Genomic DNA, 15,931 nt, shown 5'->3' on the forward strand with positions numbered 1-15,931 from the left:
GAGGATTGTGCTGGAATTTGACCTCGTGTTCAAATATGAAAATAATCAATAAATTAAAATTATAACACAATGGAATAATAAACTAATATTAAATTAGAGAAACGGTCGAATCCTACAAGATCAATGTTTATGTTTTTCATGTAACTTTTAAAATAATTATGAACACTCATAAGTTTAAGAGTTACACACCTTACTCTAGATATCGCAATCAAGAGCCAATTAAATCAAAATTTTTGCTTCTTCACCTTTAGGATTTGTTAAATCTTCAGCTACCCAAGTGTTTGGCCTCTAACAGTAATCCACATAGTGACTAAATAAGACCTTCTCAAAGGTAAGATATTTTTTTCTTGTGCTAGCAAGTTTTGTTTCTAAAACAAAATGACCAAAAATTCTTGCTGAATCTCGTTTTGTTAGACAAAGAAAACTATTTTTCTTTTCTTATTTTATGAAACGGCTGAGAAGTGGTTTTTAGGCTTAGAGTTTTTAATTTGCTAATATAACATATTTATATAGCCAAACTAAGTCATAACTCTAAATACAATAGTTGTATTTTAATTTAATTAAGTCTTTGAGAACTCAATTAATTTTTCACTTTATTTTGGTCTCTTTTAATTAAGACCAACTGAATTAATTATCCTTATTTAATCCCAATCATGTCACTTAATGTGTGTGACCCATTAGGCTTCTAACATGTTGCCAATAAATATAAATCATAATCAAATATCAATTTGATAATTAATTTATATTCATAGATCATGAGCGGCATCTAGCAATACATTATGACCACCAAAATGTTAGAGAGTCAATTAAAGAATTTGATAAAGCCTTTTAGTGATAAGCTTCTTAGTGCAATACGATCCTTTCATCAAATATCCTGAATATGTCATTAAGCATGGCTCAATGTCTACTTATAACATTCCCTATTAGTTCTCATAATTCATGACTAACCTTATGAATTTAGGAAACTAACTTTCCTCAAATTCATCATACTTTGGCCAAAGACTTTATACAAGTTAATCAAGAATTGAGAATAAGTGAGATAAATCCCCTCATAGCACTTGGGGTGATGAATCCTCTCTTGACCACTCATTCACCTTGGCATGCTTCATGGCATACCCAAAAACACCCTGTTTAGGCATCTGGTTACCTTTAGACCCGTAGGGGTGAAATCAAAGTATGTCATTCCCCATACAAGATGACTTGGTGTCTCAAGTCCAAGGACTAGTTGCATGACTATCACATGAGAACATTTTTCATAGACACTTGAGTGAAATACTAAATGGAGTTCTCATAGCGGGTCATGTTCAGTGAACTTGTTCTTTAACAAGCACCTACATGTTATCCTCATGTATCTCATATACTTCAATCTATGAGATCGATTGCTTACTTCCTAAATAAAGAGGCTTAACATGTACAAGTCTTTGAGCATTGTCAATGTCCTGTCTTGACAATACAATGACTAGGAACAATTTTAAGAACATGGCTTTGATGCATAATGATCTCATAATTGTAACAACTTTACAATTCTCTAGCAAGGTCTTTATGTTCCATGAGCTTCATCCAATTAGTACTTAATAACTCCTTATTATTGCACGAACATGAAAGAAAACCTCTATCACATATAGTTATGTGATTAAGTATGCATTAAATGACAATATATATATATATATATATATATATATATATATATATATTTGATCAATCCAATTGGCTCAAGGGCATATACCAATAGATTGTTGGCTTGAAACGAAAATATGGGTTTACTTGCTTAGTTTTTAATAAATGGGTTTGTTGAAAAAATAGAAAATTCATATTAGAAATTGTTGTGATAGGTTTTGTTGAGCTCGAATATTGTAGAATGAGCAAGGTTTGACGAAGTAAGGTTTAGAAGCATGCTTTTGTCAAGGTGAGTGGATACACCTTAAAAAATATCTTAATATGGTAAAGCTAAGCATGATTTATTGAATTATTTGATTTGGATGATTTAAATACCATGTTTACAATATTAAATCAAATTCTTTTATCCAATGTTTTCAAAGAAGTTTTAGAATCTATTTATATATGTAAATATCACTATTATCTATTAGTTTTCAATAAGGGGGACAAGCCATTTCAAACATTTTACTTCAAAAACTTTAATTTTATCATAGATAGAGGATACAAAATGTATGTGGATATATGGATGACAAGTGATATAAGTTCCTACCTTTATACTTGATGATGAGTATGGTGAATGAGTGTTATTGAAAGAATACGACACATGGTAAATTAGTACCTACATTGTTGGTATGGAAAAATATAAGAAATGAATGCTTAAATGGAGGTAGATGCTCCCATCCTTAAGCTTTTGATATGTTTTATGTGGCACGAATTTGAACATTGAGAGACATGATCTACGAGATAGGATGTGATGTAGTACCACATACCTTATGAGATAACCTTGTTTATGAGTATTGGTTATAGAGCAATATATGCATGATATGTTGATGATGCATGTATATATATGAGATATTTTATACGATGATTAAAGCCCAAATATGGGGAAAAGAATAGCACACGAATAAAGCTTATATGTGGGGGTCAGAATACCACATAAATAAAGCCCAAATGTAAGGGAAAGAATACCACACAAATAAGGCCTAGATGTGAAAGTAAAAATATCACCTATGTTAGAGTGATCCCTACACATGGTGAGGCAAAACACCATTACATGGTGGTGACGCTCTGCGTGAGAAATACCTATGTGCCACTCACGATCCCAGACTTGAGGAGCCTAGATGTGGGCTAGGACCTTGTAGGCATCCTTGCATTCATGATTATTGCATATTACTCTTGTATTGTGATGTTTCTTGTGATTGTTTCTTATGCTTGAAGTGTTGGACTGAGTTATAGATTAAACACTAAGTTATAAGATAGTCAAGAAAGGTTATTCATTAGAATAAGTCCTAATGCATTGGTTGAGTTTATGGATTATAAAGAAAGAATGGCCACTTGAGTCTTATGGATTGAAAATGATAATTTGAAATGATGATTACTTAAGTTATATGATCGAAAGATGATAACAAAGTGTTAAGATTGAATCTTATTTGGATAATCTTGAGCACATGATCAAGCCACATGCTTTACGAAAAGTTTGGAGGAAATCACCCATGGCTTGGGCTTATATGGTTAAGTAAAAACAATATGATACAATGGGTAAGGCATAACTTCTTTGTTTTTCTTAAAGAGTTTTTCATAAATGTTCAACTTGTTCAATGAGCTCTATGTTTATGAAATGTCTATTTTACTATGAAAATGAGACTCGTTTATGACAACTCTATTTTATGAGAAATTTGAAACTGAAGAATGTTTATCTCAAGTTCATGTTTACATAAACGATGTAATTTGTGCATAACCTCTCCCCTTTGGCTTGTCATCTTCCCTATTCACTCATAGAGTCTTTGTGATTGACACATTATTTTCCTCATATTTTTGTTGTAGATTAGTGATAGCTTGTTAGCCACTCGAGTTACGGAGATGTGATCCATTTTTCCTTTTTGGTAGGTGGTATAGTAGCATTCTTGAAGCTTAGAGAGTCAGGTCATGTACTGTTTGACGAGTCAGTCTTTATTTATTAATTATGTTATGACATTGTTGGGTATTGTTGTGATGATGTAACCATGTTACGACATTATACTTGGTACTGATGTTATATATGCATATTTATATATGAATTGAACATGATGGCTTGAGAGCCTATGTGAGCACCACAAATGTGCATATGAATGTTATATGTAAAGATACATGGACCCATATTGGATTATGAAATATATGATTATGGAAATGTTCCTGAGCACGTTGATGGTGAAATCTATAATGACACAATTTATGCATGTGTTTGCATGATGATTAATGGTTATGTATAATGACTTTAGGCTTGCTTGGGTCTAACAGGCTATACCCGTTTAGGTCTTTGTGTCGATCACAAGCAATCTAGAAAATGAAATGTGATAAAATTGGTATCAGAGTAGGGTCACCCTTTGGGTAAGGCCACCCAAGCAGGGGCTTTAAGCCTCAAATTTGGAAGAATATCATATTTTTATAATAATAATATAATTAATAGTATTTAAAATATATAAAAATTAAGATAATTAATAAAATATTTATCTAGCCTCTCATGTATAATAAATATTTATTTTCTCCCACTTCCACATCCCTATTAATTCTAAACTAATTATCTCATTTTTATTAAAAATATATAAAAATAAAAAATAATTAATAAAATGACATATTCTCTCACTTCTTTAATTATGTACTTAATAAATCTTAATTTTTTTTTATCATTTTCCAATTCCTACAATGCTATTAATTCTCAACTATTTCTTCTATTTCTAATCAATTAACGGTAATATGTATTTAATGATCTCCAACAGTTTTTTTTGCTCACTTATTTCTTCTATTTCCAATCAACTAACCATAAGATGCATTTAATGATTTTCAACAATAATTTTATTTCCTATATATAAAACTAATTATAATTTTTTTTTCAATTTATAATATCCATTTTTGAATTTTTCTTCCCTCATTTGTTCTTTTTCCTTTAACTTTAATTTTACTTTAATAAATTCACAGGAAGTCTGTTATCTTCATAAAACCGTGAGTCTCATTTATGATTTGTAATAAGTATTCAACAATTAGATACTATTGTTTTAATCTTTGCAGACTTTTTTTTACCTTAATATAGAGTTTATATTATATTGTCATATTGTCTTTATTTTTGGTGATAGTTAATTTATTTGAATTAGAAATTTTGATTGTTGATTTTATATTAACCGTTTAAGAAATGTAAACTAATTATAAAAGCGAAATATTTTTGATACTTCATAATAAATATTTGAATATGTTAAATTGAAAATATGAATTTGGTTATTCAAAGCTTAACAAATATTTTTTTTAATTTCAATAAAAAAGCCTCATTTGAATATTTTGCTTTAGACCTTTGAGGTTATTGAGCCACTTGTGTATTAGAGCTCTAAGTTGTAGAGTCCTAGGATCAACTGGTTATTTGTCAAGTGGAACATTGAAGTTGTGTGTAAGAATCTTATTTTTGTTTTGTGTACCCGAGCACAAATCGAAAATGGGAGACCCACATATGATTCCTTGTGAGTCTATCTATCCAAGTTAGATTTAAGTGTTATGTTTAGTATTGATATGAGTCATTTGAAATGAGTATTGTATTATGTGATCGCTATTGTTTTGTGATTATGTCGCCTTGAACTTAAGTGATTTCTAGATACGCAGTAGAGCAAGAGATTCTCGCAGATGTTATGACTAGGGCATGTACACCCGCTATTAGGGGTTGTGGCATACACGATGGAGCTAGAAACTCACACAATGTTAAATTATTTCTTATAAAGGCATCCTACATCCAAGTTGGTACAACATTCAAAATTTTATCTTAAAAAAGAGTAATTGGAGTTTCTGAATTCTTTAAATTCTTTTCTTTGGTTCTTAGTACAAAATTTTGAATTAAAAATTTCATTAAATGATGTTTATAAAACACTGATACAACCAAATTGACATTGAAAGTACTTGAATACCGGTGAAAACATTTCTTGCATTTAAAGTTTTGGGCTGAAATTGTGAACAATTTCTCCAAGATTCTGTATACATTAAGAAAAGCCACTGGCACATATTTGTTAAAGCTACGGGCATAGGTACACTAATATAATGTCTCATAATTCATTAAGATTTGTTCATTGGGTAAGGTTGAGAATGGATCACAAAGGCATCATTTCCCTTTTCATCTTTCAGTTTGTCTCATTACTTTTTTTTCTTCGAGGGATAATTAATATTTTCTTACTTAACACTAACACTGCTGAAGTATGCATGACAAATACCATAAGCATTAATTATTTTCACAATCGAGCTCAACTTATTTTTTAAAAAAATTTCTAACTGCTCTTATTTCTTATAAAAAAATACCTTTTTATTATTTTATTTAATTTTTTATGTATAAAATTTCAACACAATACTTTGACCCCAAAATCTAACCCAACGAATATATACCATGTATCATTCGTCATTTATTATTTCGCAACTACAAATTAATATGTATTTCGCTTTTATTTTAATAATGCCCTCTTAAAATTATGCTACTAAATGTCTCAATTGGACGCTGTCTTTATATATTTAAATAGCATTATTATATTTTTACCTACACTATATAACAGTGTAAAAAAAAAAAAGGGTGAATCAACAAAGTGCCAAATGCTAAAAAAAAGGAATACTAGAAAATTTTAATTTTTCAAGCAATGAATGCGTTTTTTTAATCTTTCAATCATTTATAAAAGTGAGTGGCATATTTTTTGTAGATTTGGCAATTTTGAACACGATACGTTAACACGACATGAGAAGACACGGGTTAAATAGATTTTGGGTTTAGTCTTAATGTGTTTCGTGTTTAATCGTGTCTGACACGTTAAGACACCAAAATTCTATGATTGCTGATATGTTTACTGCATTAACACATACGATTCCAAGCATCGCAAAATTGAACCTCTAAATGTAGATGTTTGAAAGATGAGAATGCAGTTGCTTCTAAAAAAACAAACACGTTTACTTAATCGTGTTATCGTGTTTAAGCGTGTATACATGACACGTTTATTAACCTATTAAAAATTAATAGTTAAAAACTGTTTTAACCTTATATAAATAGTTTTAAATAATTATTTTAATAAGTTTTTTTTTAATTTTATAAAGGGTATAATGTAATTATATATGCTCAACCCTAATTTTTAACTTTTGATGATTATTTGATGTTATTATTATTTTTGTTTTGTTATAATTATTTTTATAATTATAGATTTTAAATTTAAATAATAAAATTATATTTAATTGTAAATATTTTTATTTAATCGTGTTAAATGTGTTAATCATGTTAAATGTGTTAATCGGGTTATTAATTGTGTCGTGTCGTATATTGAAATGTTTAATAAATGTGTTAATCGTGTTGTGTCGTGTTATATGTGTATTAAACGTATACGCGTACGTATTTTAAATTTAAGACACGAATATTAAACGTGTTGTGTTCGTATTTAGCCTTAACGTGTTTCGTGTCTTACACTTTTATGACACGTTAACACGAATTGCTAGGTCTAATTTTTTGAGAATAAAGTATGTGGTATCAAATGTATTCAATGATTTGTTTTGATCATAGACATGCCAAAAAATGGTACTATAATAGTTTAAATAGCTAATTTTGCATATATGAAGTATGAACTATGAATTGTACTTTAATTGTGCATTTGGTCCGTTAGAACCTATATTCATTATTCTTTTGGTATAGGTTTGATTATGAGCTAAGTGTACATTGTTTCATAGATGTCACCTCTTTTCCTTAAGATTTGAACTTGAGAATCTAATTTGAAGTTTTATGTGAAGGTTGAAATTAATGGCATTTGATATTCTTAGTGTAGTTTTAAACTTTATTATTTTCAAGAAAACATGAATGGAATTCTAATTGTTGTTTTCGCAAAGTATAAAATTATGAATTTTGATTTTTTTGTGTTAATTTAATTTAATTGACATTTTAAGAAGTGTAATCACTAATGTATGGTTTGTAACATATAAGGTGTGAGTATAATATTGTGTTAATTATTTTATTTATACGTGTGAGTTAATGTCAAATTAAATTAGTGACCATTGTTAACCACCTTTTAATTTGTATTTATAGTAAAAAAACGAAAAAAATTAAACCAAATATTTATTATTTATATGTAATTTTTTTATGACACTAATCTATCAAATTTTTTTATAATTAGTAAGTATCTAATACCTTTTTCTTTTTTGTGGCAACCTGAAGATTATTTGAGGTTTGATCAATGAAAAAGGCAGATTTAAAGCACAATGGAGATTTTATTGGATTCCATGGAGTATAAGCTGATCGAATTCAATCAAAGGGATGGATAAATTTGCCAAAAGAAGTTGAATAGCCTGGGGTTGGGTGACAGTGCCTCAGAGTTGCAGGGTTTGTTTTTGTTTGCCTGCACTTTTGTTGATTGATCATTTTGAAGGTATAAAAGTATAGCATTTTTTTTTTAAAAAAAAAAAGGAAGCTGAACAGCAATTCTACACTAAAAGTTCCAAAAATAAAAGGCGGTCTCTCACAACGTATTTTGATTCAAAACGGAGAAATGGGAAGGAGAGGGACTGGTATTTTAATTGCCAAGGATGTGAATGTTGGCATCAATACTCTAGTTTTTGATTAACTACAAATCTACTACCTTTTCTCGTGGGTGTTGGGCAGCCGCAGTCAAATGACCCAAGTCCTGCCATTCATTTCAGGGTTGAAAATTCTTTCCGCTACCAAAGAACTACTATTCTCTATTCAAAGATTACGACTCGAAGCAGTTAAAGCTTTACGGAAGTAAGGATCAGATTGTAGACTTTGAAAGATGGAGTCTTCTTTTCTAACTTCCATTTCGCGCGCTAATGCATTCAAATCACGTTTTACCGTTGTCTACATGTAGGCAACGACCTGAAAGTCTCAATTCACCAGAAAATGGTTGTTACGATTCTGTTCCTTCTTCTAAGCTCCATTTACCACAAAATGGCTGTAACGATTCTGTTCCTTCTTCTAAGCTCCATTTACCAGAAAATGGCTGTTACGATTCTGTTTCTTCTTCTAAGTTCTATATTGTTCACAGCAAGTGCTCAACCAAGAAATACCATCATCAGACCGGGTTCTTCTTTTTCTCCCAATAACAACTCATATTGGCTTTCCGAGTCTGGCCAGTTTGCCTTTGGTTTCTATCCATATGGCAATGGCTTCTCTGTAGGCATCTGATTTGAAAAAATCCAGCAGAAAACAATCGTCAAGTCACAATCTAATTTCTGATGTATCCTAAACAAATCATACAAGGGGAAAGTTTCAACTCATTATGCAGAGAGATGGGAATGTGGCGCAATACCCAGTAGATTGAGTGGAACAGGAAACTGCTTACTGGAGTACAGGCACATCTAATGCTGGAGATAATGTGACCCTGAATCTTGATAGTAATGGTTAGCTTTACCTTTTGAATTCTATCACATTGGTTGTAAAAAACATTACCGAGGAGGTTAGTGTTTCAGGTAATCTTATCTACTGTGCAACAATTGATGCAGATGGAATGTTTCGATTGTATTCACATAGTTTCAACCAATCTGGTAATTGGTCAATCGAATGGTCGTCCTCTAATAATAGATGCAATCCTAAAGGCTTGTGCGGTGTGAATAGCTACTGCACTTTAATGGATAGGGAACCTGTATGTCAATGTCCTCGTGGTTCTGATTTCATTGACCAGGGCCAGAAGGACCTGGGATGTCAAAAAATTACAGTGCAGATGCCTGCACTAGAAAGAGTGAACACAGCTTTGATGTTTATGAACTGAGCAGTGTGACCTGGGAAGAGGATCCTTATGGTACTCTCCAAGAGCTATAAAAAGATGATTGCAGAGAGGATTGCTTCAGAGATTGTAACTGTGAACTTGCCTTATATGGAAGTGTAAGGCAAGTATGCAAAAAGCTGAAGCTCCCATTAAGATATGGGAGAAGACGATTGGGAGGTAGCATGACAACTTTTGTAAAGATTGGTACTGGGGTTAGGACAATAGTTGGAGGGAAAGGAAAGAAGCGTGAAGTGCGAATGGACATTTTCATTACTGGCATTGGATCCTTGATGCTTGCATTTTTTGTTTTAAGCATTCTCTGGCATTCTTATATACAGGCACCGCATTCAAGAGTCCAAAAGGATTTCGGATCAAAGAGATAGTAGATTTGTTGAACAAGTCACTTTGAAATCATTCACATACGAGAAGCTAAAACATGCAACTAATAATTTCACGGATAATATTGGCAGAGGATCTTGTGGGGCGGGTTTTAAGGTGGCCATATGTAATGGTAGCAGAATTGTAGCCATCAAGAGACTAGAAAAAGTACTTACAAAAAAAAAAAAAAAGAGACTAGAAAAAGTGGTGGCTGAAAGAGAGAGAGTATTCATGAATGAAATGAAAAAAATTGGGAAAACCCATCATAAGAATTTAGTTCAATTGCTTGGTTTCTGCCATGAAGGATCCAATATGCTTCTGGTGTATGAGTACATAAGCAATGGGTCACTTGCAGATTTCTTGTTTAGGTCAAGATTAAAGACAGAGTGGGAGGGAAGAATAACTATAACACTGAATATCGCCAGAGGAATTCTCCACTTGCACGAAGACTGCGAAACTCAGATCATCCACTGTGTTGAAATATTGGCTTTTGTTTCTAGAAGGAAGGTACTGCACTGGTTTTGTGGTTGAGGTTCATAGAAGAAGAAAAGCACGTGATTTACAAATGTCTCAATTAAATGCTTTGCCGTTTAGTTTATTACTAATGTGGTTTTTCATATTTCTAGATGGTTCTTCAAATTAGCAAAACTATGTCATATCAATTTTTTTTTTTATTTTTCTTGTAAGCTGTCATTTTCTCTCTCTCCTTTGTGTACATGTACAGAAAGGCATATGATTAAATGTAGTAGTGGAGCTGGGTGCTGAATAGTGTCTGACAATTTTTGTCTCACAACTCTCCCTCTCTCGATTTTTTTTTTTCTTTCTCTGTTTTTGGTTCATCCATTTTTTTCAGAAAACTTGATTTATTCAACACACTGCAACATCAAACCTGAAAACATACTCATGGACGAGAAAGGATGTGCAAAAATTGCAGATTTTGGTTTGGCCAAGCTATTGATGCGCAACCAAACCAAAACTTATACAGGAATTAGAGGAACAAGGGGGCACGTTGCCCCTGAATGGTGGCACCAAAACTCACCCATAACTGTGAAGGCAGATGTGTATAGCTTTGGAATAATGTCTTGAGATCATTTGCTGCCGAAGGAGTTTAGACATGAATGCTCCAGAGGATGAAGCAGTTCTCTATGATTGTTTCATCGGCAAAGAATTAGAAAAGCTGGTAAAGAATGAAGAAGTGGAAAAGAATATGCTAGAGAAGATGGTTGAGGTGGGATTATGGTGCATCCAGGATGATCCATCAATGAGACCATCGATGAAGAAGGTTATCCTAATGCTAGAACAGACAGTAGACGTACCAGGCCCACCTTGTCGTCCGAGTTCCTTTATTGGTTCTGTTAGAAGTTCCTCCACGAGTTCCTCGTAGAGCTTTTTATGTTAAATCTATGGTGCCATGCGCACATACCATGTTGACAGCATTTGTTAAAGATCATCATATGAAAATAATCAGGTGTTAAATTATTTCTTATGAAGACATTTCCTTCCAAATACATTAGGCCTGCATATATTAACAAGTGGCAATTATCACTTAGCCAAGTAAATATCTTACCTCCAGTTTGATACAACATTGAAAATTTTTATCTTAAAAAAAAGTAATTGGAGTTTCTGAATTCTTTAAATTCTCTTGTTTGGTTTTAAGTAGCGTCCAATATTAAGTAAAAAATTTCATTAGATGATATTTATATCACCGACGCAACCAAATTGGCATTGGAACCGGCATAATACCGGTGACAACATTTCTTGCATTTAAAGTTTTGGGCTGAAATTTTGAACAATTTCTCCGAGAAAAGCAACTGGCACATATATTTGTTACTTTGCTTTATTTTGTTATTTGCTAATGAAATTTTGGAAAGTGCACATTTAATCAAACACTTAAGAAAAAGATGATATTCCCACAACAAAGTTAATTTTTTTAAAATTTGACTGAATACGAAAGAAAAATTATTTATATTATACCAACTGTAAATACCTCTATATGTGTAGCACGGGCAGTGTCCTAATTATATAATATCACAAGCTACGTTACCCAACGCATTAGCCTAGTGTCTTATGGATTGAAAGAAAATTTCTTCCTGTTATTGTCAAGCATGCAAATTAAAATTGATTTCATCAAAAAATTGAGATATTAAAAAAATAAAAATAAATTAGATATATTTTATATTAATATAAAATTTAGAATATACTAGAAGTTTTTTACTTAATTTGTGAAATTAAATTGAATTTAAAAATTAGTTTTCAAATTAATATTTTGAATTTTATTTGCATTGCTGTCTTCAATATTAACTCTAAGATAAAAAATAACATTTTAAATTCAATCCTTTTATGGCAATGGAATCATTTGAGGTGTTTAATTAAATTCATCTATATACTAAGTCATCACAATCTAAAATTTGTCCTTTCGCTACTTCAAATATATATACATATATATATATATGTATATATATTCTCAAAATTGAAACATTTATTTAATTAATGTCATAGTTTATGGTTTTACTAAAATTATCTCAAGCGGTACTGTAAACAAAATATTGGATAAAATATTATATAATTATTAATTTTTATTCAAAAATTAACCAAAATAAATTAGAGTGAGAAATTTTGACTCGATTAAAATGTATTGAAAAAAATTTAATATTGAATTATAATATAATGGCAAATTCATATTAGTATAATTAATGATATAACAGATGTGTATAATTTGATTTAACTTAAAGAGAAAACATTAATGAAAAGTAAGGCATCATACATAAAGTAGTGAAATAAAAAATCATAAAAATAATGAAAACATTAGTTCAAAATTGATAAATGCATCACCAATTTTAATCCTTTATTTTCACTTATATTGAGTGAAAAAAAAAACAAATTTAGTACACTAATTAGTTCATGTAATTCACTAAAGAGATTATATTGTTAATAAAACTATTGATTTGTGCAAATAAAACAAAGTTGAAAGAATAGAGAAAACAATGAAGCTTTTGTTTGCTACATTAAAAAAAAATTCGTAAAAAAAAATGTAGTAGCTGTTTGGGAAAAAAGAAAAAGACAAAAAAGTGAAGCACGGTAATAGTTCCCATGTGAGGGGGTATACCTGTATACTTTGACGCCCAATTATTTGGGCAATTAGAGTCAAAAGTAGTAGACCTACCGTTACGTGAGGGCGTGCATTTTGTTGAAAATATGTTTTGCCGTCTAAGAAGTGCTACTATTTTCATTCAAGGATTATGACTTAGAGCAAAAAGAGGTCAAGGATCAACTTGGCAGGATGGAGTCTTCTTTCTAACTTCCCTTTCACGCCCTGATGCATTCATATTACAGGATGGTTTGCCTTTCGCCAGAAAGAGATACGCAAGGATCTGAGAGTTTCTATCAACCAAAAATGGCTTTTATGATTCTGTTTCTTCTTCTTTGTCTAAGTTTTATACTTAACACAACAAATGCTCAACCAAGAAATTCCATCATCCGACCAGGTTCTTCTCTTTCACCCAATAGCAATTCACATTGGCTATCAGAGTCTGGCCAGTTTGCCTTTGGTTTCTATCGATATGGCAACGGCTTCTCTGTGGGCATCTGGTTTGAAAAACTCCAGCAAAAAACAGTTGTATGGACAGCTAATCGAGATGACCCACCATTTTCTAGTGATGTCACATTGCTTTTGAGCACAGAAGGTAGGCTTATTGTGCAACCAAAGCAAGGCCAAGAGATCCTCATCGCAAGTGCTTCTCAATTAGCATCCTCGGCCTCCATGCTCGACTCTGGTAACTTTGTTCTCTTCAATTCAAGTTCAGCGATTATTTGGCAGACTTTTGACTTCCCGACGGACACCATTTTACCTGGCCAGCGTCTTTTGCCTGGTCACAGTCTGGTTTCCAATGTATCAGAAACAAATCATACAAGGGCAAAGTTTCTTCTAGTTATGCAAACAGATGGAAACCTGGTGCAATACCCAGTAGATTCAATAGAACTGGAAGCTGCTTACTGGAATACAAAAACATACGGAGCTGGAGATAATGTGACCCTAAATCTTGATAGCAATGGGACGCTTTACCTGCTAAATGCTACCGCGTTGCTTGTACAAAACATTACTGAAAAGGCTAGTGTCTCAGGTAAACCCATCTACCGTGCAACAATTGATGCAGATGGAATATTTCGATTGTATTCACGTAGTTTCAACCAATTTGATAATTGGTCAATCCAATGGTCATCCTCAGAAAATAAATGTGATCCCAAAGGCTTCTGCGGGGTTAATAGTTATTGCACTCTAATGGATCGGGATCCTGTATGTCAATGTCCTCCTGGTTTCGATTTCATTGACCAGGGACAGAAGGACTTGGGATGCCACAAAAATTACAATGTAGATGCCTGCACCGGAAAGAGTGAGCAAATGTTTGATTTTGATGAGCTGATTAGTGTATCCTGGGAAGTCGATGCATATTCCAGTCTCTCATCTATACCAAAAGATGCTTGCAGAGAGGAATGTTTTAGAGATTGCAACTGTGAAGCTGCCCTTTATCAAATTGAAAGTCAATTGTGCAAAAAGCTAAAGTTGCCGTTAAGATTTGGGAAAAGAGAATTAAGTGGTCAAGTAATAACTCTTCTAAAGATTGGTGCTGCTCTTGATAGAGGAGGGGAAAGAAAGCAGAAAGAGCTGCGAGTGGACGTCTTGATCATTATCATTTCATGTTTGACACTTGCATTTCTTGTTGTAGTATGCTGCAGTGTTTTAGTATATAGGCATCGTAATGTAAGGAAGAAAGGGATTTCAAATCTTGATAGTAACGGCCTTGTTGAAGATGTCACTTTGAGATCATTTACTTACGAAGAGCTCAAAATTGCGTCAAATGATTTCATTGAAGAAATTGGAAGAGGATCTTGCGGGGCAGTTTTTAAGGGGAACATATCTAATGGCAGCAGAATTGTAGCCATCAAGAGACTAGACAAAGTGGTGGCAGAAGGAGAAAGAGAATTCAATAATGAAATGAAAACAATTGGGAACACCCATCATAAGAATCTAGTTCAATTGCTTGGCTACTGCCATGAAGGATCCAATATGCTTCTGGTGTACGAGTACATGAGAAATGGGTCACTTGCAGATTTCTTGTTTGGGTCAAGATTAAAGACAGATTGGGAGGGACGAATTGCTATAACACTGAATATAGCCAGAGGAATTCTCTACTTGCATGAAGAATGCGAAACTCAAATCATCCACTGCGACATCAAACCTGAAAATATACTTATGGACGAGAAAGGATGTGCAAAAATTGCAGATTTTGGTTTGGCCAAGCTATTGATGCCCAACCAAACCAAAACTTATACAGGAATTAGAGGAACAAGGGGGCACGTTGCCCCTGAATGGTGGCACCAAAACTCACCCATAACTGTGAAGGCAGATGTGTATAGCTTTGGAATAATGTTGCTTGAGATCATTTGCTGCCGAAGGAGTTTAGACATGAACGCTCCAGAGGATGAAGTAGTTCTTCCATACTGGGTCCATGATTGTTTCATCGGCAAAGAATTAGAAAAGTTGGTCAAGAATGAAGAAGTGGAAAAGAATATGCTAGAGAGGATGGTTAAGGTGGGATTATGGTGCATCCAGGATGATCCATCAATAAGACCATCGATGAAGAAAGTTATCCTAATGCTGGAAGGGACAGTTGACATACCAGCCCCTCCTTGTCGTCCTAGTTCCTTTATTGGTTCCGTTAGTAGTTCCTCCACGAGTTCCTCATAGTCATAGGCCACAGCAGACGTGCAAACACCTCCCAGCAGAAAGCAGTATTTGTTTCTTGTTTATTATCAGTATTATTTTTTATGTTTGTAGACACCAGTTTTTGGACTAAATTGATTATTTTCATTTTTGTATTATTATTGTTCCCGTCTCTATTTTAATTTTATATCTTGAGGACTTATATTAGTCCTAAATCCAGAATTACGTTTTTAGAAGTCATAGGGTTTTTGAGCCTTGCTTGAGCTTTTGTTTCGGGAGTCTAGCAGGCTTAGAATTCAGGCTCCGTAAACAAGTTCATTAGGAGAAATTAAACGAAAACAGATCATACTAAACCTGATTAAGCAAAATAAACCAGATTAAAACAGGAAAACGGACAAAAACCGTACCAAGGCAAAACATCCTC

The 15,931-nt window shown here is 32.7% G+C and overlaps 1 protein-coding gene and 1 pseudogene across 1 annotated transcript; both read left to right on the top strand.

Annotated features, from left to right (window-relative positions):
* Nucleotides 1-8,174: 8,174 nt before the first annotated feature.
* On the top strand, nucleotides 8,175-11,169 carry LOC108663023 (G-type lectin S-receptor-like serine/threonine-protein kinase LECRK3; annotated as a pseudogene).
* Nucleotides 11,170-13,055: 1,886 nt separating this feature from the next.
* LOC148761171 (G-type lectin S-receptor-like serine/threonine-protein kinase LECRK1) lies at nucleotides 13,056-15,668 on the top strand. Its single transcript, XM_088808842.1, has one exon. It carries the CDS (start codon nucleotides 13,102-13,104, stop codon nucleotides 15,529-15,531), a length of 2,430 nt encoding a protein of 809 aa, XP_088664968.1. The 5' UTR covers nucleotides 13,056-13,101; the 3' UTR covers nucleotides 15,532-15,668.
* The last annotated feature ends 263 nt before the right edge of the window (nucleotides 15,669-15,931 follow it).

The sequence above is a fragment of the Theobroma cacao genome, chromosome 8, assembly GCF_053813885.1.
Source record: "Theobroma cacao isolate CCN51 chromosome 8, ASM5381388v1, whole genome shotgun sequence".
NCBI lineage: Eukaryota > Viridiplantae > Streptophyta > Magnoliopsida > Malvales > Malvaceae > Theobroma > Theobroma cacao.

Coding starts and splice junctions, on each gene's coding strand:
- LOC148761171 (XM_088808842.1), top strand. CDS start 13,102: ATGCATTCATATTACAGGATGGTTTGCCTTTCGCCAGAAAGAGATACG.